Source organism: Blastomyces dermatitidis (genome assembly GCF_000003525.1).
Source record: "Blastomyces dermatitidis ER-3 genomic scaffold supercont1.1, whole genome shotgun sequence".
Taxonomy (NCBI): domain Eukaryota; kingdom Fungi; phylum Ascomycota; class Eurotiomycetes; order Onygenales; family Ajellomycetaceae; genus Blastomyces; species Blastomyces dermatitidis.
In genome coordinates, this window is record NW_025544774.1 from 6,592,443 (window position 1) to 6,613,534 (window position 21,092).

Genomic DNA, 21,092 nt, shown 5'->3' on the forward strand with positions numbered 1-21,092 from the left:
GTATGTATGTCACTCACCGCGGAGAAGACCCGCTGCAAGATGCTACCTCCATGGGTACGGTGGATCTCATGATAATAGTAATAGTAATAATACTGATATTAATGTTGTTGTTGTCGTTTCGACGACACGATGTTAGTAAAATGAAGGGTGGTAAGAGGGGGGGGGGGGGGGGTCTTCGTGAGTCAATAGGGGAGGCTTGTATCACTTTGTAGATCTTGCGAGGAAATTGTATTCGACTTGCTCGTTTCAGAATATGTGTCCAAGTCAATATAACAAAACCGAAGCTACATAGTTTATATCCTAAAATACGTACAATGAAAATATATATATATGATAAAATGTGATTTAGAAAGAAGGGGGAACGGAACGGAGGCTGTTTCTCCCCCCTTTTCTTTTTTCTTTTTTTTTTTTTGAGAAAAACGGAAAGTACTCCGTACGTGAGCGAATAAACAAACAAGAATCACCGAAAACAAGTATTTGTTTTGTCGTGAAGGTCGCAAATCGGGTTCGAGAGATAGGATGAGGAGAGGATAGAGAAGGTGTGGATGGAAGGGTGGGTTGTATGTATATATTAAAATATAGACATGAAAAATATCATTTCTCTCCGGCCCCTTTTTATTTCCCCGCCATCTTATAGTACAAGAAGCGTAGATGGGGAGCAAAAAGCGAGAGTAAGCATTAACTCTGCCACGGAAGGGAAAACGGAGCGCGCCGCAAGGGGTTGAGGAAGAGCGAGACAAGTCGGTGGGGGGAAAAGAGAGAAATTGGAAGAAATAGTTCTAATCTACCACGAGAAGCTCTCTTCTAAGAAATCAATATGGATTCCGGATTGCCTCGTACGGCATACTCGGCGGACATCATCGCTCAAGCTACCCGTACCACACACAAGGACGCCCATGGCTCCGATCTGGTTTTCTATCTCGGCATCCACGAGCGTTTGGATGTTGGGTTTGCCGGGGAACATCTGGACGGCTGAGCTGGGGCTGTGGATTTCGCGCGTGTTTCGCGGTCGGGTGATGAAGAGCATGATGCGAAGCATATCGCGGCGCCCTTCCATGGACAGGATTGTGTTCATCCAGGGCCGGATCCATTCGAGGTGCTCTGGTGACTGGATGATCCAGACCAGGGTGACTCTCCGCGCAGAAACGGTGCCCTGGGTATAACCTTCAATAAGATAACGGACGAAGGATACATGGTGTGTGATGCCAACACCGGCCGCGAACAGCAAAACGGTCCCGTAAGAGTCGAGGGAGTGGTCAATTCCATAGGGCCCTTCTACCACAGCCTTGAGCGAGATGCGACCGTCCATGGTGGCACTTGCCCGTTCAAACAGCGTATTTGTGAAGCCTGTTCTTCGACGGATAATCAAAGAAATGGTTGACTTCTGCGTACTGAGAACATCCTGGCGAGACTTGACAAGGCCCTTCTCTTCGGTAAGGTCATCTACTGTCTCGCTCCATGCAGCAGAGAAGGGGTGAGACATCCAGAATCCCACAGACGGCATGTAGAGATACAGGTGCTGGCCAGGCTTGAATTTCCATGGCCTTACAAGTTTCAACGTGATGCGCAGCGCCTCTCCGGGTAGAACTTCAACAACTGCCGTAGTGATCCGTTTCTTACCGAAGTTTCGGTAAATGATGAGGGAAAAGCGGGTTATACGCTGCAACGTGTTAATGAGAGGTATGCTACAAGGAGGGGGGAATTTATGCGAGAATGTATATAAGCAAAAGGAACCAGACTCACTTCAGCTGCCCACAGCACGATGGCTGAAATGATATATTTCAGTGCAGGTTTTGACTTCAAATGCACGCACAAAGTGGCGAAAGCGGTGGCCACGAAGAGCTGGTGGAAATGTAGGAAGGTCTCATAGAATGCATGTCGAATTGCAGACGGCGAATGCAGAGCTAGTACCACGAAAGAAATAATTGCCTGGTCTCTATTAGCTATGTTTCCCAAGAGATATATTGCATGGATGTTGTACTCACAATTAGGCCGGTCATGATGAATTGGCTTTTGAAAGCTGCTTGGACCGCCCCCCAGCCCTCTATTTTGGCGTGTTAGTGGCATGTTATGGTACGTTTTAAATTTTAGGGGAAAAAAAAACGTTGGGAGGACTAACTTGTATTGACTTTGTTTACCATCCACGCGATAACATGGGTGAGGGCCTCCAAAACCACGATCCGTGCAAACCAACGATGCAGAAGGTTCCAGGTGTCAAAAGGAACGTTGAGTAATTTGATAAGAGGATTATTCCTCCCTGCCATGACAACGAGTGGTATTAAATTAACCGTTGCCATGGTCCCTGACCGGTTTCTGATGAGACCCAGGACAGTGGTTTCATCTGACGCATATGGGATCGTGACGCAGCAGAGGACCACGTTCATGGCAATGACCCCCAACAGGAGGAAAGTTTGGAAACGGGTAGGAAGAGTGCCAACGTTCACGGCAGCAGAAAGACGGAATTCCCGGTTATGTCGCGTTCGAAATATAGGAGCGTATACGACCGACCTCTTCAACCAGGCCCAGTAGGGATCTGCTGATGTGAAATATCGTTGGGAATCATTGGTGAGGGTCGTGAGCCGGCGTATATGATTTGAAAGTCGAATGGCATTGTGCCATACGAGGAAGAAGGCGAGGACACATCCTCCAACTAAGAGGGACAGGCGTCCGAGACTGTCATTGAGGAGATCAGCTTCGGTAGGGCCTTTGTCTTTTTTTCCACCACCTGCCCTTTTCTCGTGCTCTGCAACAACTACTGTGCCGAAAACTGATAGGAGTACATGTGCAGATTTCATAATGGGTGTCTTTTTGTTCCGTTCGCGAGCTCCCTCTAGGAACCCCGCGAAAACTAAATGTAGAGGTGAAGAAGCGAAAAATAATAAAGCCAGGCCAAGCTGGGTTTTCTGAGTTTTCTGGGTTCAATACTTGTAGTCCGGCCACAGAGCGGTACCCGAAAAAGAAGCGTCCGGAGAGTTGATAAAGACGGAATCCTGGGACGTGTATTTAAATGAGTTTGTTCAAAGTGAATGACGATATAATATGGAGAACCGCAAATAAGGAAGAATTTGACGCAAGGGCGTGTGATGCAGTGGAGATGCAGTCGTAGTTGCTGTCAGAAGACCGGCAGGATGATTGATGCAGCAGATTGCTGGGCTGCTTGCTTGCTTTGGTTTAGGGGGGCAGCAATTGTGCAGACGTGGATGGAACAGTTCCACCAGATCTTCGCACTTGTCGATCGGAGAGCGCGGGAAGGAAGGCCTTGTCTTGTCACCCTGTGGCGCCGGGTACCATTAACACAGGACTTTAATTGCAACGAGGGCAATAATTATGATGGCAATGATGGTACAGTGCCGTTAGGGAGGGAGGGGGGAGGGGTAGTCAAAATGATCCACAGCTTGGATCAAGGACCTAAGGGCAACGGGCAGATGGATGTATGTGCTTGGTATTGCTTCCGAAGAGCATGGATTGATGCAGGACTGGGTTGGTTCGGTGTATAGTTTAGATTCTTCAAGGCACAAGCATAGGCCGATTGGAATGGGGGTGGGAGTTGTAGTACAGTAAGTGATATTGGATCCGACGAAGCAGGTTTCGTTTTTGTTTAATCTTTAATCCTGAGCCAGCAGAATGAGGAAGAGTGGTCCCTGAAACGAAGTAACGCGAAAAGGGGGCGGGACCCTTGTGTCTTTAGAAGTCGTAATAATCAGAAAAGGACGGAAGGACGGAAGGACGGAAGGACGGGATAGCAGCAGCCAGGCAGAAGGAGTGTGTGTGATGGGATGGGAGTGACCGTAAGAGAAGAAAAGAAAAAAAAGGACTGAATTGGAGGAAGAAAAAGGAGTGTTCTATTTCCTGCTGCTATACCATACCCAGTCGCACACAGAAGGGAGAGGAAAGAAGGAGGAGGTGGAGGAGGAGGAGGTTGAGGTGGAAGCGGAGAGAGTTAGCTAGTGGTTGGTTGGGAGGAGGGAGTGGGAGGAGAGAGTGTGAGATTGTGCGAGAGAGCTGACGGAGAATAATAGCGCCAGCACCACGGGATGTACTCCGTACGCTGTAATCCGTACATCCCGTACAAGGACGTACGTGCATGTACAGCGTACAGTACGGAGTAGTTACAAGGTTGTGCACGGCGCAGAGAATTAATGACTGACAGTAGTTAATAAAGCCACCGGCCGTGTTTGGTTTGGCGGTAGTAGTATCCTTAGCGGGCTCGGGGTGGAGTCTGGGGGCATCAACTGGACATTGGACAAGGGGAACATGGGGGCCCCTTGCACCTGGCTGGCACTGATGGGATAACTACCCTGCTAGCCACTGTCATTCATTTGTTAATTCCCCAGTGACATCTTTTTTGTCAAATTTGTTCGCCCTTCGTCAATCCGGTGGTTTCATTCTCTCGCAACCCAACCCCCCGTAGCTTTGGCTACCTACTACGCAGCGGATGTAGAAGATGAGTTCTATTTTCCTTCCAAGTCCCCGCGGACAATCCCATCCAAAGCCCAAGAATACATAGGCTGAAATAAATAAATAGATAAAACCAAATAAACATTAAAAGAAGAAGCCCGTTCAGGACCAATCACTGCTCTAATCAGAGCTGATGCTCTAATCAGAGCTGATGAATTCATCCAGCGTCGAATTTTCAACTCTGGCAAATTAAGACTGGCAATCCATCCGCCTGGGCGCGCTCTGAGCCAATCCTCACCCGTGGACCGTGGGCCGTGGGCCGTGGACATCACCGAAAATCCTGAAAATGCGCCCTAGAAAGCCTTAACACCGTCATCCACTAGCATCCGCTGGTGGGTTTAACTTATCTCTTGTTGCAACTTGCCAGGCTGGCTGCCCACTGTGCCCAGCCAGTGCCCGGAAAATCCAGAGGACCGAATCAGCGCACCCCTCAGGGCCCAGGGGGAGGGGGGGGGGCTGCAAATTGATCTGACGAACTATACTCCGTAGTTTTGTAGCTGTGGTCCGTGGAACTGTTTCGCCTGCAAGGGCGTTGTCTGCATCGAGTGGCCAGGTGGTAGCGTGGCTTGTTCCTGGAGTCCTGGGTAAAAGTGCCCTGAAACAAGCTAAGCATCTGTAATCTGTATGATAGGTTATTGGATGATGAAACCATCCACATCATTGTTGATAACAATCAATCCATTTATATTATTAATCCTCTGGCCCGCCTTGTAGAAAGAAGAATCAACTCAAATCTGATCAGATAGTTTGACTTTGCAATCAGCGAAAATTGCATCGTGCGTTTTCTTCTTGGTTGGATGTCGAGTCGAATCGAGTCTGCTATCCCCCGCGCCGGAACAGGCTACCGAAGTTACTTATTACTTACGTGCATTCATTCCCGCCTCACTTGCAAGTTAGACTTTGATGTCATCAAGCCACATTACTTATCAAAGCATGATTGTGTGTGTATATCGAATCACGCATTTCCCGCATTCAAATCCAGACAGTTTCGAATTGACTTGGAGTTTGAATTTGAATTGATTCCAGTAAGTTACACAAGGAACCTACACCTGGAAAGCGCCTTTGCAATTGCGGGTTTTGAATGCCCGTTTTTACATCCAATAGCAATAGCATTCATGAACGGCCCTGAACCCTTGTGTACGTACCGTCAATCTGATAAAACCTTCAAATCTTAGACGAAGTACCACCAATACACAGATCACAGGCTCTGACATGAAAAAGGAACCCCCTGTGGGCATGATTTTCTCTCTGAGCAGTTAGTTACATAGTTACAAAGAAACTGGAAACTTGCCCCAGACACAATATTCCGCCCGCGCAAGCGAAACAAGAATATCTTTTCGGGTCGTTCGTACATTATATACTTCCCGTCTCAAGAAGTTCCTTAGACCATCTCCCATCATTCGCATGAAGGCCACGCCTGGCGTTGCCGCTCAGCATCATCACCTGATTATTTGATACATTGATACCTCCATTCTTCTAGACCTTTCCTCCCCCCTTCCCCCCCCTCCCCCTTGACCATGACGATCGATTGATCGATCGATCGATCTTCGAATATATCTCCGATTGCAAAAGGCAGAAATTCCACTCTTGTTGAACTTTGAATAACTATCGGTTGCAAAGAAAAAAGTTGGCTTCTAACTTTGACTTGGAGCGAATTTTTTCGCCGGTCTAGATGTCGGGAAATATTTGAAATATTTCTAGAAGGGGACTAGCTAGCACTTCTTTAAGGCTGTCTTCTGTATGTGCGTGGTGTGCGTCGATGGGTGGGTGGAGGAGAGACGAAGGGGGGGGGATGACTAGATTGTTGCCAGCAATGACATCGAATTGGCTTGTAATGAACTACCCGGAGGCGCATCCAGTACAGGGGCTATGTACATGTACATGTAGTCCGTACCTGCTGGAATGAAAAATGAGTTGTGGTTCCAACACCTTTTACCGCCGCAGAGGACATGCAATGTGCGACGGAAGTAGAGACATCGATCTCCTCCGCATGTTATCCAAATCATCTCTCCCGAGAAACCATCCGCGAACGAGTAAGGAAAAAGAAAAAGGGGACGGGACGCAAAATCCCGAAACTTTCATTCCCATCGAGAGCAAACTCGAAAGAAGAGCCAAACCGTCGTTCCATGTGAAATGTCCGCCTCCCCCCCCCCCCCCCCCCCCTTTTTGTACTGCGGTTACTCTCTGGCATCTTCGGAGAAATATCGAGCCTCGCCCCAACCCTCAATCCCGAACCAAGGGTAGGTATGTACGGGCGGAACGGACACATGGACAGGCCACATACATGATACACAAGTCTCATAGGTAGGCAGGGCCATTTCTGCAAGCCAACGCCGCTTCTAGCCCTGCTGATCTACAAGGCCAGGTACCTATCCGCTTTTCTTGACTGGCTAGAACACATCAGCCCCCTTCTAGCCCAGCCAGTCCCTCAGCATCTGATATCTGAGTTTTTTCGACGGTCACCATTTCCACACACACACACACACACACACACACAAAAAGAATGATGAACAAGTGTTCCTGATGCAGATACCTCCCCATCGCGTTACAGAGTAACAAACCTGGGTAAATCCCGAATCCTAAATAGTGAGCATATCCACGTTTGTTCTGTCTTTCTACACAAAAAATAAAATATAAATAAATAAATAAAATAAAAGCCACCAGGCCCAGCCCGTTTTTTCTTTCAGATATCCACGCATCTATCGCTGTGCGAGGCGCTCAACGAAAAGGAAAGATGAGAGCCAGAACAGAAGATGAGGAGAAAATCGCAACCTCGTCTCTGCATAATCAAAATCACCCATCCATCGGATGAGTGGATGGGGCCCATAATGCTCATGTCCATGCCCATGTCCATGCCCATGTCCAGGTCTCTGTTGGAGTACCTATTCTATTCTTTTGCTCTTCTTAGGACTGGCCTACCAACGCCACCATTTTGTGCGTAGCCGGTGAAGAGAGGGAGGGAGGAGGTTATCATCTGATTTCCAAAGCTGATGATAGATTGATGGTTGAACGTTGGATGGGTGGGTGGGATTTGGTTTTCAAATCGACATAAGGGTTGGGTTGTTGTTGGGTGTGCTTGTCGCCATCACTTCAGTAGAATAGGTATAAAGAATATATTTTCATTTTCGTTCCGTTTATTTTCAACTAGATGAAAGGAAAAATAAATAAGAATAAAAATAAAAATAAAAGAAATATTATTTATATTCTACATTCTCTATAATTAATTAAATACATGAAAAAAAAAAAAAATATCTGCAATCAAATACTCTGATGATTGCTTAAAGCAGATATAAAAAATAAAAAAGAATGGGAGGAAAAAGAAAAAAGAAGAAAAAGAAATATAGAGTTAAATGAATGAAAGAGAGAATCAGAGAATCAGGAGTAGTTAGTAAGTAGTATATGCTGAGCAGTTATGGTAGGTAGACAGAAGGTAAAGGTAGGTAGGAGATACATTACATGTATGTATATAGGCACATGACATGAGTGTTTCACTGAAGAGCTGCTCTCACAAGTAATGTAGAAACAGAAAATGAAGTTGGAAACAAAAAAAAAAAAAAAAAAAAAAAAAAAAAAAAAAAAAAAAAACGAATCGTGGGGTAGAAGGGTAGAAGTGAAGTGAAGTGAACATAAAAGAAAAGAAGAGAAGGAAAGGGAAAGATGCAAATATTTAATTAGACGAGTAAGAAGAAAAAGGCAACTGAAATGAAAGGAAGAAGAAGAAGAGGAGAGAGAGACATCTCATTCCGAGAAAACTTGCTGAAGCACTCTGGCAGAGGTAAAAAGCAATGAAAAAAAGGGGGCCTGGCATATAAAAATTAAAGCGGTCTGGTATCCGCGTGGCGCCATATCCAAATGTTTCTCTCTCTCTCCAGATATCCTGAATGATCACTCGCTGAAATTGTGGTTTTGCCCTGCGGCCAGCCACGTAAGATGCAGTATACGCATTTGAGCAAAGAGAAGTAAGGGCGGGCGAAAAGTAAACAAAGGCTGAAGTCATCAAGGCAATTAATATAAAACAGTTCTGAACATCTCTTCTTCTTTATTCTTTCTCACTTGGGTTGGCGTCAGCCTATTTTACAGGACAAGAAAAGACTGCGACGAGCACTAGCCAAGAGAAAGATTCAAAAAGGGGAGTAAAGAGTCCAATAATAATAATAAGGAGAAAAAGAGGGGGGGGCGGGTATCATCTCATTTAAACGTGTGTTTCAGGTTTCTCCATGATGTAGGCAACGGAGTCGTCGCTCGGGCAATAGGCGGGCCATTGGATCCACAATGGCCATTGCCTCTACCAGCCAACACTGAAAGGCGGTCCTTTTCTTCCCTGATCGCGGCCCTACGGGCAGCACGTAGCTCCTCGACGCGTGCTTGTGTCAGCCTGAATCGCCGTGCGAAACACTCATCCGCCAGGGCGCTTGCATCGATAAGTTTTTTTGGCGCTGCTTGCACGACCTGGAAGATCTCCATCGGATCGCTGAGGCTGAGTATTTCTTTTTCACTGCTCTTGAAAATCGCCAGAGCGACTCTGAAAAAAGTTCTTGAGCCCTCATAGAAGAAAACATCCCAGATGCGCAGTGTAGTTTCAAGTGGTAAGCTGCCGATGAACAGAGACATTAACCAGCTTGTTAGGCCAAGCGTAATGTCGGGTAGTCGGGTTTTTGTGTTAATTGGTGGAGGTTTGGACTTGGGAGTGGTTGGGGTTGTGCTAGCAACCTTTGTGTATACTGCAGGCATTGAATCTTTGAGGACTACCATGAGGATCCAAAGATCAATGTTTGCGCCTTCAAGACTGATTTCATGAGTTCCAGGTAGGTAAGATGATGTGATAATGTCAAGCATCCAAAATGCTTTCTCTTCGGGCATAAAGAGTAGAAGCATCCCGGCAATGAAATTGAGAGATTGTGTGTAACCGATTTTCGGATTATGTGCTGCAAATGCATACAATACACGACGCAATGACTGAATAATTTCAGCTTCCGGAGTTTTAGAGAGATATTTTGGATTGCTGCTGCCGCTTTCTGGAGATGAGTTGGCTCCCATATTAGGTAGAGGATCTGGCTTGAAGTGGATGTTATCCGGAAACGTTCTATGGAGATCCCGTTCAATATGCTCTTTATCGTCATTTGAAGGCCCATTAATGCTCTGTTCGACAAGCTGGTTATAATGACCCCGGAATCTATGGTAGCGCTCATATCCGCCGGCGTAATAAAACCAAGCTGCGCCACGGTATTCAGGGGGTATTCCTTTCCTGACATAGCGCTTGACCTTGGTAGACTTTGGTGGGAATGTAACGGGATTATCAGTCGGCAGGCCATATTCCTTTAATAGCTCCTCCCACTTCTGTTTTCGGGACTCCTGATACGTAGAATAGTTACGAAACCAAGCGTCGTACCCACCGGGCGATATGTGGTTTGACGACCTTTGGAAACCATATTGATCACGTAGACCAGTCGCAGGAGATCGCGGGGGTGGCACCACACCCGGAAGGGCGGGGGGTATCACCAACCTCATGGGTTTACGCTGGGAGGAGGTTCCAACAGGTTTTCTTTCGATCACTGGAGGGGTCGCTTGATGCGCCATGTCACTATTAATAGCCTCCTGGAGTTCTACAGAACGTTGCTGGTCAGTGACTTGGCTCTCAACGACTGTTACCTCGGTCAATGGTGTTTCAGTCTCAGGTGCTTCATTCTTCGGTGCCTCAGCCATTGGAGTCGCATATTTTGACGAGCCGGTAGTACTTTCAGGGGGGTCATCCGTAAAGCCATGTAGATACAGTGATATGGCGTCCTCAACACTAATTCCTCCATCTATATCAGATTCGTCAGGCGATAAATCGGTCACAGAACTGTTTTTCGTAGCAATACTGCTTCTTTCCGTACCACTCGTTGGGTCTATACTCGACGCCGTCAAAGCAGATTGCGCGCTGGACCGTACCTCACTGTCAATGTGAAGCTCAGACGGAGGATAGTGGGGTGCAAACCGTGGCTGAGCCGGACTCAAAGCGGGCGGGAGTTGATCAAGGCGGAACGGCGAACGTTGCCTTGAGCGAATATTTGAAGTTGACGCGGTAGATTTTAGACCCATTCGAGGGTTCCTATATTGTGGCGGTGGCCGTGTCCTTTCTGTATCGTTCCTGGACAGCCATGATGACTGGCCATCATATTCGGGGACTGCCGGAAAAGTTGGTGATCGGTAAGCTGGAGGGATAGGGCTTGTAGGTGATTGATAAGTTGCAGGGGCATTGGTTATACTAGGTTGACTCGAGGAGGCTTCAGGAATTGTAGGTTGGTAGGTCGGAGATCTGCTGGGGTGAAATGCGCGGTAGGGACTGACGGGACTGACGGGACTGACGGGAGGGCCATTTTGGGGTGGAGCGGATGTCGCGACTTTTGTCAATGGGTGTGGAAAGGCTCCATGGCGGTGCTGAGGTCTCTTGACATTGATTCTACTATCGGGAGGATGATACCTGGCATTTCCATTTTGTGTGACCATTGCCACCTAGGAAGAGAATATTCGTTCTGGACATTTGTTTGGAGAGTTCGATGGACTTTTTCCGCTAGCCTGTCGCCGCAACGAAAACCAAAAACAACTGAAAGATTGCCAATTGAGGTATGCTAAAATATGAACTGGTAAAGAGGATGTAAAGAATGTAGGAGAGTTGATCTGAGAAGCTGCGTAGTTTGGTGTCGGGTAGTAGCCGGAGGGCAAACGGGTGTGCAAAGAACAGAATGATAACGGGCCAGGGTTCCAGCACTACAACGCCCGCGAGCTTCTCAGGAGCCAGCCAGAGGTCAATTGCAGTGAAGCATGTCGTCCCGTCAAACTGGGAATAACAGAAAAGGGAGGAATTGAAGAAGTCGACAGACGCCAGCTCGAGGGCGGTCGTCAAAGGAAGGTTGAGATACGAGTTTGCCCCGGCGGAACCGCGGGAAGTCGAAACCAGAGCTCTGTGTCTGTCGCTTACCAAGACGGACTAGTTGAGCCTCCTACTCTACTCCGGCCCAGCGCAGTCACGACCAACTTCCAAGCGTCCAAGGTTCACTAACAAGGCAGACACCGCCAATGATACGAGCCAGAGAACTCCATTGGCACCGTTTTCAGGAACATTGATTGTCGCTGTTCAAGTCTTGCCTGGCTCGCCCACCAATTACAAAAGGGGAACTGAACAGTGGAGGCCAACACCCCGCCATGCAACCCATGCTCCTCGAACGAGGTATTTTCTCTAACCGCCCGCAAAGAACCCAAAAACCACAAAAAAATCTTGTTCTGCATGAAAGCAACAAAGCAATAGGCAAGGAATCCTTATTATTGTTTGGGGGTACGCCTGCATCAATGATCAATGTGAGTTTAGGTTTTGCTGATACTCACTAAATGAAATATGCCAGGTTTGCGCCACAATTTTTCTCCGGATTTTTTCCCTTTGACATGTTCGTGGCCAAAACAGCCTGTTGAGCAACAATTGACTTGCAGCCATGCATGCTGCACGCCTTTCCAAACATCAACACGTGCTACTTCATGGAAGCTTGATCAAAACTTGAACCAGACGGGTTATGAGCGACGAAAGTGCAGCCACTGTAAAAAGGGCGGCAACAAGAACAAATACCTCTCTTATCCATGGGCGCATCCCACGCAGAAGTGATTTCCCGACGCGGATCCGCTAAAAGCTGTGTTTGAAGCCAAATTAACGAACCATGCAATTTGCCGGCTTCGTGCAGGTTGCCTTTTTTTTTTTTTTGAATTGCATAGGCATCCTCTGTGAAATCACATCTTCAATTTCCTGTTCTCAGTCCGAGAGCGAGGACATAAAAACCGTCGAGTCAGGCGGTCGGGCTGCAAAGCGTTAACTGCGCCGACTATATATCATCTCTTCCGTTCTTACTCATTCCTGGGATTTCTGCTGGAATTATAACCTAGGGCATGCAAGTTGAGAATGTGCCACTAAAACAATGCGCCTGCATCGCTGAACTATTTTTAATTGAGAGGGATATTTAATTAGCTCTTATTTAATGAAACCGGTGAGGTGTGCCGGTCGGTCCTCGAGCAAGGGACCCAAACACCTCCCGTCCATTCCAGGAGAATCCTACGGCCTAATGGGCCCCTCCTCTACGCTGTGGGCTGCTTTGTTTTGCCGCTTCCATCTCAAAATATCAATCAGCCCTAAAGTCGTTGGTGATTGCAAGGATCCATCGGAGCAAATGAGTTTCCTTTACATCTCCGTTGCCTACTCCACCGAAATCCGAAATTTCGCGGACTTCGCCCGCCCCGCGAAACAGAAGTGTTTCCTCGGCGGGTTTTGTTTGAGATTGTATCGTGGGCCTTCGAATGAGAGAAGGAGCACTCAGATAAGCAAATCCTCGTCTTTATACCCCCGACAGTCAATTCTATTATTATTCTAGCCTCCATGGATAGTTCCTTTTAGGAAGGCTAGCTGGGATGTTAGGCCATCTTTGTAGCCTGCGTTCAGAACTAGGAACGTCGGGGTGAGATTGCCGGAGTACTGTACAATGTATGATAGTGCCCAAGCACAGTGGTGAGGATAACCATCTTATTTATCTACGGAGTGCTGCTATCCTGGATCTCCCCAATCAACATTGAGATGGCTGACTATACTTATGTTACAGGTAAGCTCTGAAACTTTCATTGTTCCTTCCCTTCTGTCTCGTCGAAAGCAAGATTCGCCAACAGTGACATTGCAGAGTTATAAAAAACCTTGATAGCCATATATAAGTATTAGCACATCGAGAAACACCCTTACTCTTACTCCTTCGTTTCGCTCTAACTTATACATATTTTCGCTGGGAGAACAAAAATAATGTCTGAAGTTTTACCTTTGCTTGATGGTGAACTCAGATAAATGCAATTTAATCAGCAAAACCACTTTACACTGCAGCGGAATGTCCAATCCAGACTCTAGCTACTGGTTATTAATATCTCGTGGTTTATATATCTATATTAGAATCGGCAATTTACCCGAGCCTATCTCTCTCTATCTCTCTCTTTCTCTAACAAATCCATCTCCACAGCGTAGTTACGAAGACTTCATAAAGGAAACGATCAGAAAAATAAACGCCAGATAGTACCTGCATGCAAGGCCAGAAAGAAAAAAACATGCAAAGGAACCAAAAATCGAAGCATAACCTCCCCTCTGCCCAACACTTTCTTCCCATCAACGCTGGCGAGAATGCACATGAATATGCCCAGGAACCCTAACATGTAGAAAGAAAAGGAGAGAACATGCCCACCGAAAGTATTGGATATGACCAGGGACAAGAACCATGATGCCCACCATCAAACCCTCAATAAAGCGAACAAAACCAAATGGTAATGCAGGGAAAGAAAAGATGAAAAATGTAGCAGAGGGATAATCGTAAAAAAAAATCAAACCCATCCAACAACCAATCGCCCGCTCTACCTAGCCTTTTCACCCCGCCCGCCCCCTCTCTCATCGGAAATAAGCCCCCAGCAATCTACCCACAGCCCCACCTGCATCTATCTATAACATTTCTATGCCACCCTTCCCCCCAAATTCAACTATTTCCCCGATGCATACTTCCTCGTCCACTCTCTAGCAATCTCATCGAACCTCTTACGATCATCGCGATACTGTTCCGCAATACGGCCCTCGACTGCATCATCCGGCATCGGCTCGACAAGCAACTGTCTCGCGAACTCCAGCACCGCAGCAATCCGGGACGAAGGCTTCCACTCGTCAGACTTGAGCATCCCTAGACACATGCTCCCCTTGTCATCGTTGGTAACGTTTGGGTGGTAGATTTTTGTGTCGAAGGAGACTGTGGGCGGTTTGAAGGGGTAGTCGTTTGGGAGGGAGAGGTTTATGATGAAGTTGCCGCCCTGGTGGGGTGGGGACACGTGTGAGTGAGTTTTTGTGTGTATTTGTATTCTAGTTGTATATATATGAACAGACAAGAGGGGGTGGGAAGGACATCTTTGGTCTTGTGTCTTTTTTCTTTTCTTTGTCTTTTTCTTTTCTCCTCTGCGTGAACTATTCGGGAGGAATACGTACATTGTACGGTGAGGATTCGGGACCCTGCATGTGGACTTTCCAGTTATAGAGGTCTGAGCCATTTGCGAGAGTGACGGAGATGCCCGTTGGCGGCGACTCCATTAGTTCATTGAACTCCTATATCGACGATTTGGCGCCATCAGCATACCGCCGCATCCCGGAACTTCTGCGTCGCGTGGGCAAAAAGAAATGCGGGGGAGGGGCTGGCTGAGAGATCTGCTTACCTTAGCGATACGTTTTTGGCTCCCCATTATTGCCTTGTGTGAGGAGTCTGCACGTTTCTATGTGTATGTCTAAAAAGGATGGGGAGTCGGGAAGAATGAATTGTGGTGGTGGTTGTTGATAACGAAGAGGGTGTGATATGACTCTGAACTTGCTTGTTGCCTTGAAAGTTGTAACTGGGCGAGGCGGCGGGGAGCAGGTGGAGACTGAGCGGGCAAGCTAAGCATAGTTTTCGCTGCTAGAAAACAACAGCCAGAACAGCAACAAAGGTTTATTAAATTAATTACTTTGTGCAGACGTGATTGGCTTCATGCTGATTCTCTTATGCTGCCAAACTTTCCAATACCTAGAAACAACAGAAATATCTCCACTTGCTTGGAGTTATGATGCGCGTCAACCGGCCACATACCAATCCTTCCATGCCCGGTATCTGAATTGAGAAGAAGTTGTGACGTTTAGATAAACTCATTTATTTATTTTTATTTTTTTTACTCTCTCTACTTTTACTTTAATTCTCAAGATATCAACTCCGCTGCTGCTTCTACAGACCAGTTAATTTGCATTGAAGTAATTTTTAAACGCCAGTGTCGATGAACTAACAGGCCTGGAGCCAATTATCAGCAAACGCGGGATTTGGGCTTTGCGTCTCTGAAAATCGAAGTCCGAGGTATGGCCCTATAGCTCATGGCTTAGTAGGGAGCTGACAGGATGAACTCGCATGTCTCTGAATGGACTTGAAGCTTGCAAATATTTGAGTAGTATCAGGCCTCGGTCAATTCCCATTGATCCCACTTTCATGATAATGACGACGGATAAGCTCTCCAAATACGACCATGCGATGAACATTGTCATTCCCAAAGGCCAAACGTAGCAAGTACAAAAGTGAAAAATAAAATAAAAATAAAAAACGCTGCCATCGGAGAAAACCACGGGTGTGTAAAGAAACCTGATTCAATCAAACGAAAACCAGACGAGAAAACCTAACTCCATCCGTTCTTGAATACAAAATTATCCTTCTTTTCTAGGATTGAGAAAGAGGGAGAAGGAGAAATAGATAGCGCGAGCGAGCAGGAGAAATTTTTATAAATAATCTAACCCCAGAAGAAAATATTCTATTCCCGTTGTAAGATAACCATCAATCCCATGAAGCCTAATAAAACGCTCTTCAGCCACGGATGTTCGGAGAGCATAATCGTAACGTATCCAACAGCTGGTATGTAGCCTCGTACACTGCCCACGATATCCTCTTTCCGGTCTAGATAGTCCTGGCCCCGAGCGTACAATTCAGTGTCGTCTGACAGGTTGTTATCGCCCTTTGTGAGCAGTTTTTGCGACTCGAGGGAAGATGGCGAGGCCCTGTGAAGACAGTAAATATAATATATATATATATTAGGCATAACGACACAATCCCTTCCCCCATTTTTTTTATAATTTTTTTTATAATTTTTTGAAAAGGGTGAAGAAAAGAAAAACAACGTACTCAACACCCTGCTTCCCACCCTTCTTCGTCTTATCCTTACCAGGTACGTCCGGAAACGTCCTCATGACCCGATGCACAATCGGAATATCCTTGCCGCGCACATTATACACCACGATCTCCCCAACGTCCACGCGCGGGCTCCGGTTCCACAGAAACAATAGATCCCCGCGCTGGAAGGCGGGCTCCATACTTCCCGACAGCACGACGACGATGGGCGAGGCGGAGTTGGTGTAGACGGATAGGCCCTTCCAGAGCATGAAGGCGGTGGAGAGAACGAGGGCGAAGTTGAGCACCTGCGTAAATGTCTGGCGCGGGTTCGCCATGTAGGGGGATAAGGAGGAGAGCATGGTTGCGGTTGTAGTTGTGGTTGCGGTTATAGTTGCGGGAGTGGATTGTATTTCACCAGCGTGTGTCGGGATGGAGGTTGTTTCGAGGGAGTGGGTGGAAATTAGCTGAGCATAGCTTGTAGCAATATGGAGCTATTCAAATTGGAAGCACGATATGCTCGTTTATTGTCTAGTTGTTCATAGCAACTGCTGTGCACAGTTCAAAGATGCCTGTGTGCCGAATGGTGCTCATCTCGCGGCTGAGATCTGGTCAGTTCTAACCTAGGTAAGTCAAACAGCTCCTGAGGTCAGTGCTGATTGGACACAAATTTAGATTTCTTCAGCCAATCAAAACCCTAACTATTTAATAGGAGCTTCAACCCCCCTTTTGTTTCACCAGTCTTTGTACTGTACATCCATGGATAGGTATGGCCATGCAGCTTGTACCGCTACAAAGGATATAAAATGTTAGCCGCAAATAAATTTATCCCTAGCAGAGATATTAAGCATTTTGTCTGTCGACGACATCCTGTCTTGAACTTGCTACCTGTTTGCAGAATAACTCCCTGAAATTAAAACAAAAAACACAGAATCCATGGATATCAAACCCGTTCCAAATACGAACATAGCCCATTGTTAATTCCGCGTTTGTTTTAACAGACCAAATCTCAGGCAATAAAGTATTGACTCATCAGTTTCTCCTCGTCTCGTCGAACATTTACATCATGTCACATCGTCATGCGACGAACGAAAGTGCTTCCCTGCGCTCCTTTCCTGCACAGACCATATCTTCACACCAAACAATCCTCAAACTATCATAGTCCCCAGTGTCGACTGAAAATGTCTCATTGCACATTTGCCCGGTCCATCGATTTCCATCTTTGCCGCTCTAATCAGTACAGTTTTCTTCAAATCCTTGAATTTACTGACAGTGTCCCAGTACAAGCGCCCCTCAGTCCTCGATGCAGCGGTCATATGCACAACCAGCCACTCAATCAGGTACGCCCTCAACGGCTCTTCCTTCGCATGGTGTTCTGCCAGTGTACTTGACGGAGGAGCCCCAGTTGTTGGAGTCCCCGTTAGCAGGGGGCTACTACCTGGATCCACGGTGTGATTATTGGCATCAAGTCGTGCAAACACATATGCAACCAGCGTCAACATCGTCTTGTAACTGATCACGGGAAATCCGAGACGGAGTTTCCGTAGAACGAGCGCTTGCAATGCTGGTATCTCAAATTTCTGCGCTAGTAGATAGATGTATCCGCAGCGCAGGACTTCCTTCTCATGCTCTTCGTGGGTGACAAGACCTTCGAGGTAGAAGGTTATACCGCGATTGGGGGCAGTGGGAGGAGGTTCCCTCTCGAGATGGTGATGTCTTCTCCATGAAGCGATGAGTTGAGGGGTATATTCCCCAATCTTTAGGAAGGAGAGTAGCACTGCGAAATCGGCGTGGGAGGTGCTGTCGAGAACTGGATCACTGGCAATTGTGGATTGGTTTCGCGTCATGAGGCATCTCTCCAGGAAGCCGGATTTAGTGAGGCATTGGCGTGGCATGTTGTAGACTTTGCTGCTAGCTCCTGTTCCAATGTATACATCTACTCTGCACTGGAGAGGCTCATTGCTGTTGTGTTGTTAGAAAACGGGATGTACAGTACTTTGTGATTGGAGGGATCCAGATAGAAAGAGTAGAACTGAACATGCAATGTTAAACTTACCAGCGAGCCCTTTCTTGAGAATCCGGTACTTTGGCGGTCTGGGCGGCTTCCGCAACCTGGGCAACTGGTTTTTCGACGCTGTCGTCTGATAAAATATATCCATCATTATCTCTGTTACTCTGGGCTGGAGGGCTAATTTGCTGAATCCTCTTGGTGAAAGTACCCGCAGCAGCCACGAGTGATTGCAGTTTGCCCTGCGTCATTTCTTTTCGCGCCTTAAACTCCCCAGGCGCCATCCGTTCCCAAAATGTAATATCCTGGCCCTCCAAAACCCAGTTGAGAACTTCGCAGAACTCTGAGTAATCAGGGGAAGCGTCAAATTCATCGTATCGTGCGCGGTGGATTTCGAACAGATGAATGAAGTGTACCCATATTCTTGAACGTAAGGCTATTTATTAGCTACTTTTCAACCTAAACGCACGCAAACTCACAAAATGCAGATGCAAATTTATTCTAAATAGCCATCGGATATGGTATGCGTACACTTTCCCCTTCTTCGGAAGGTATACAGGATAATGACGACGATCAAGTTGAGTCTTCCACTGGCCGTTTTTGGGGAGCGAACCGATCCGACGATGGCGCCAGACTTCGTCAGATATCATATCCCGAGAGCAGATGACACCAATCCAGAGCTCTTTCTTCTCTCTATCGCGATATTGAACGAGAAAACATTCACCGGGATTGAGGGACCTGATGGGCCGGATTTTTGGGTAGAACTGAGAGACCTTATCCATGTTCCCAACCTGCTCGTTTTTCTGTCCGTTTAGGGAGGTTGGGTATATGAATGGAACAAAATGAGTGTATTGTGCAAAGGAAGAGAAAAGGCTCAATTATTAGAGTGGCCGGCGTGTTGAATTTTGTTGGAGGATGGTACATGTGCAGTTCTGGAGCGTTGGTGTGATGGATAGGGGTTTTGTTTTCCTTTTTCCTTTTTTTTAAAAAGAATTCTAAAAGTGGCACTGGAGAGAGCTTCAATGGATACCAACACATTGAATTGAGCGGACCCGTTTTAGCCCGCATACGTTGCTACTGTGCTAGGTAGCCAAGGCTGAAAGGGACTTTCGCCCGCGAACAACACAAAAGATGCTTGCCGTGTTTCAACTGCGCTTGAGTAGTTGAGAATGATGAATCTCAATTATCTTACCTGAAACATATGAGACGAAAACAATAGGAGACAGATAAAAAAGTTGTTGGATGAAGAATAGCTTCTTCATACATGGGAAATATCGCTCTTAGTAGACGGGACCATTGTGTATCAATCAGGACTAAGTAGCTTGTCTACAATTGTTTACGAAAATATCAAAGAGGAAAAAGAGGAAAGGTTTTGAGGTGGCCGAATCTCTCATATTCTTGCAAAAACCTGATCATGCGAGGTTCATCGCAGCCGGGAAGTATAGTACAAAACACACACCTCCTCATCAAGGCGCGCTGATAGCAGAAGTCCAAAATAGACAGACGCAGTAGATGGGTAAATAAGAAAAAGGTATTAATAAACCAAAATAGCAAAAGGAAAATCGTTGCGAAAGACGTCGCGGGACTTGGCTGTTAAATGCTTTCCTTCCGGAGGATTAGTTTAAGACGTGAAGGCAAATTGCTGGTGTACGTTATTAGGGGGAGGAGATATTAAAAAGAGTAGAGGGGGTTTTTCTTCTAAACCAAAATTTGCGGCCAACCTCGAACAGAAGGGAAGTTTTTTATTTGAAGAAAGAGGAAAAACAACCTCGGAATCTTTCTCGGTTTTAATCCTGCACATTCTGGTTAGATGCTCCCTGAAATCCGACTTGATAACTCCGAGGCGTTCGATTAATTCCGTAAAAACTCCGTGCAATCTCATCTTTTAGATGACCTTGGGAGATCGGTTGTTACTGTTGGGCCGGGCACAAAGACGTAAGCTCCTTGGCGAATTGGCAAACAAAACAGTAGATTAGCAAACAAGGTAAGAAGAAAGGGGAGCTTACCTGATCTCGACAATGTCATCGATGTGGTTGCACATTGCCACGAAAAGATCGAAAAACAATTTGCCGCCACTCTCCATCTCCATCTGCATGGTTCCACTCCTCTTAAAAGTCTTACGACTTCTGATGATCAGGGCAAGAAAATGAGCGCGGAGCCGCGACTCGTTGTCTGGTGTATGGTCATACGCATACCGAGCCGATCGAAGGATCACGTCGACAGGGATTCCTGTCTGAAGGCCTTGTTTCCGAAGAGCAAGGCGCTTTAGCTCCTCCAAGCCGTACTTCTCAGCAGCGCAGTACACGGCGGTATCTCGGAGGATATAGTCGCCGACACCAGTGTGGAAAATTGTGGATTCGCATGATCCGCGGCCTCCTTTATTTTGGGGGTCCTGGGCATCCTCGAGTGCCCAAGAGTTGCGACGTCTGTTGTGCAGCAGACGAGGATAATAGTCACCCTTGTAGAGGTACTCGAGAATACAGGACAGTATCTCCGGTTCTCTGGAAAGAAATAAGCATTTGGACATTTTCCATCTCCGTAAACGTTAGTATACTTACTCGTCAGGCAGGCCCACTTGCTTGGGGCTACCATCGAGAATTTGGCCTTTTAGGGCAGTAACAAAGTAGGGTGAAACGGACAGGACATCCTCATGAGCAGCGAAAAGACGCTGTTCATGACCCACAATCATGGTGATTATGGGGCTAGTGATTTTGCTTGTTGAAAAGTCAGAGAGGATCTTCATAGAGTAGGAAGCGGTGATTCACCAACCTTCCAACCGGTGGACTGTCCAGTTTCTCCTGCATCTTGACCTTCGTGCGCTCGCGATAGATCTTCTTGGTCGGCTTGACGGCCTTGCCCACCCGATCCCTTGTGGTAAAAGAACGTTTGAACATTGTTGCGTCGAAGTCGTAAATGAA

The 21,092-nt window shown here is 46.8% G+C and overlaps 6 protein-coding genes across 7 annotated transcripts; all 6 read right to left on the reverse strand.

The window, feature by feature from the left end:
* Window positions 1-267: 267 nt before the first annotated feature.
* On the reverse strand, window positions 268-5,306 carry BDCG_00890. 2 transcript variants are annotated; one of them, XM_045416398.1, is made up of 5 exons: window positions 3,557-5,287; window positions 2,120-3,272; window positions 1,986-2,044; window positions 1,744-1,929; window positions 268-1,660 (listed from the first exon to the last, which is right to left on the reverse strand). In XM_045416398.1, exons 2-5 carry the CDS (start codon window positions 2,793-2,795, stop codon window positions 785-787), a joined length of 1,797 nt encoding a protein of 598 aa, XP_045279339.1. In that variant the 5' UTR covers window positions 2,796-3,272; window positions 3,557-5,287; the 3' UTR covers window positions 268-784. The 2 variants fall into 2 exon arrangements, with proteins under 2 accessions (XP_045279339.1, XP_045272137.1); XM_045416397.1 differs by having other exon boundaries at window positions 2,120-5,306.
* Window positions 5,307-7,697: 2,391 nt separating this feature from the next.
* Window positions 7,698-11,851, reverse strand: BDCG_00892 (GTPase activating protein). The gene has a single exon (XM_045416399.1). It carries the CDS (start codon window positions 10,945-10,947, stop codon window positions 8,647-8,649), a length of 2,301 nt encoding a protein of 766 aa, XP_045272138.1. The 5' UTR covers window positions 10,948-11,851; the 3' UTR covers window positions 7,698-8,646.
* A 1,305-nt stretch (window positions 11,852-13,156) lies between these two features.
* Window positions 13,157-15,041, reverse strand: BDCG_00893 (signal peptidase I). Its single transcript, XM_045416400.1, has 3 exons — window positions 14,704-15,041; window positions 14,480-14,596; window positions 13,157-14,307 (listed from the first exon to the last, which is right to left on the reverse strand). Exons 1-3 carry the CDS (start codon window positions 14,728-14,730, stop codon window positions 13,987-13,989), a joined length of 465 nt encoding a protein of 154 aa, XP_045272139.1. The 5' UTR covers window positions 14,731-15,041; the 3' UTR covers window positions 13,157-13,986.
* Window positions 15,042-15,147: 106 nt separating this feature from the next.
* BDCG_00894 (signal peptidase I) lies at window positions 15,148-16,842 on the reverse strand. Its single transcript, XM_045416401.1, has 2 exons — window positions 16,182-16,842; window positions 15,148-16,057 (listed from the first exon to the last, which is right to left on the reverse strand). Exons 1-2 carry the CDS (start codon window positions 16,526-16,528, stop codon window positions 15,814-15,816), a joined length of 591 nt encoding a protein of 196 aa, XP_045272140.1. The 5' UTR covers window positions 16,529-16,842; the 3' UTR covers window positions 15,148-15,813.
* Window positions 16,843-16,900: 58 nt separating this feature from the next.
* Window positions 16,901-19,083, reverse strand: BDCG_00895 (uncharacterized protein; the record flags this gene model as incomplete). The annotated part of the gene is made up of 4 exons (XM_045416402.1): window positions 18,706-19,083; window positions 18,223-18,597; window positions 17,434-18,128; window positions 16,901-16,956 (listed from the first exon to the last, which is right to left on the reverse strand). The coding sequence occupies exons 1-4, from the start codon at window positions 18,954-18,956 to the stop codon at window positions 16,901-16,903; spliced, it is 1,377 nt and encodes a 458-aa protein (XP_045272141.1). The 5' UTR covers window positions 18,957-19,083.
* A 976-nt stretch (window positions 19,084-20,059) lies between these two features.
* BDCG_00896 (uncharacterized protein) lies at window positions 20,060-21,068 on the reverse strand (the record flags this gene model as incomplete). Its single annotated transcript, XM_045416403.1, has 4 exons — window positions 20,060-20,087; window positions 20,181-20,675; window positions 20,733-20,888; window positions 20,944-21,068. 4 exons carry the CDS (start codon window positions 21,066-21,068, stop codon window positions 20,060-20,062), a joined length of 804 nt encoding a protein of 267 aa, XP_045272142.1.
* Window positions 21,069-21,092: the final 24 nt, after the last annotated feature.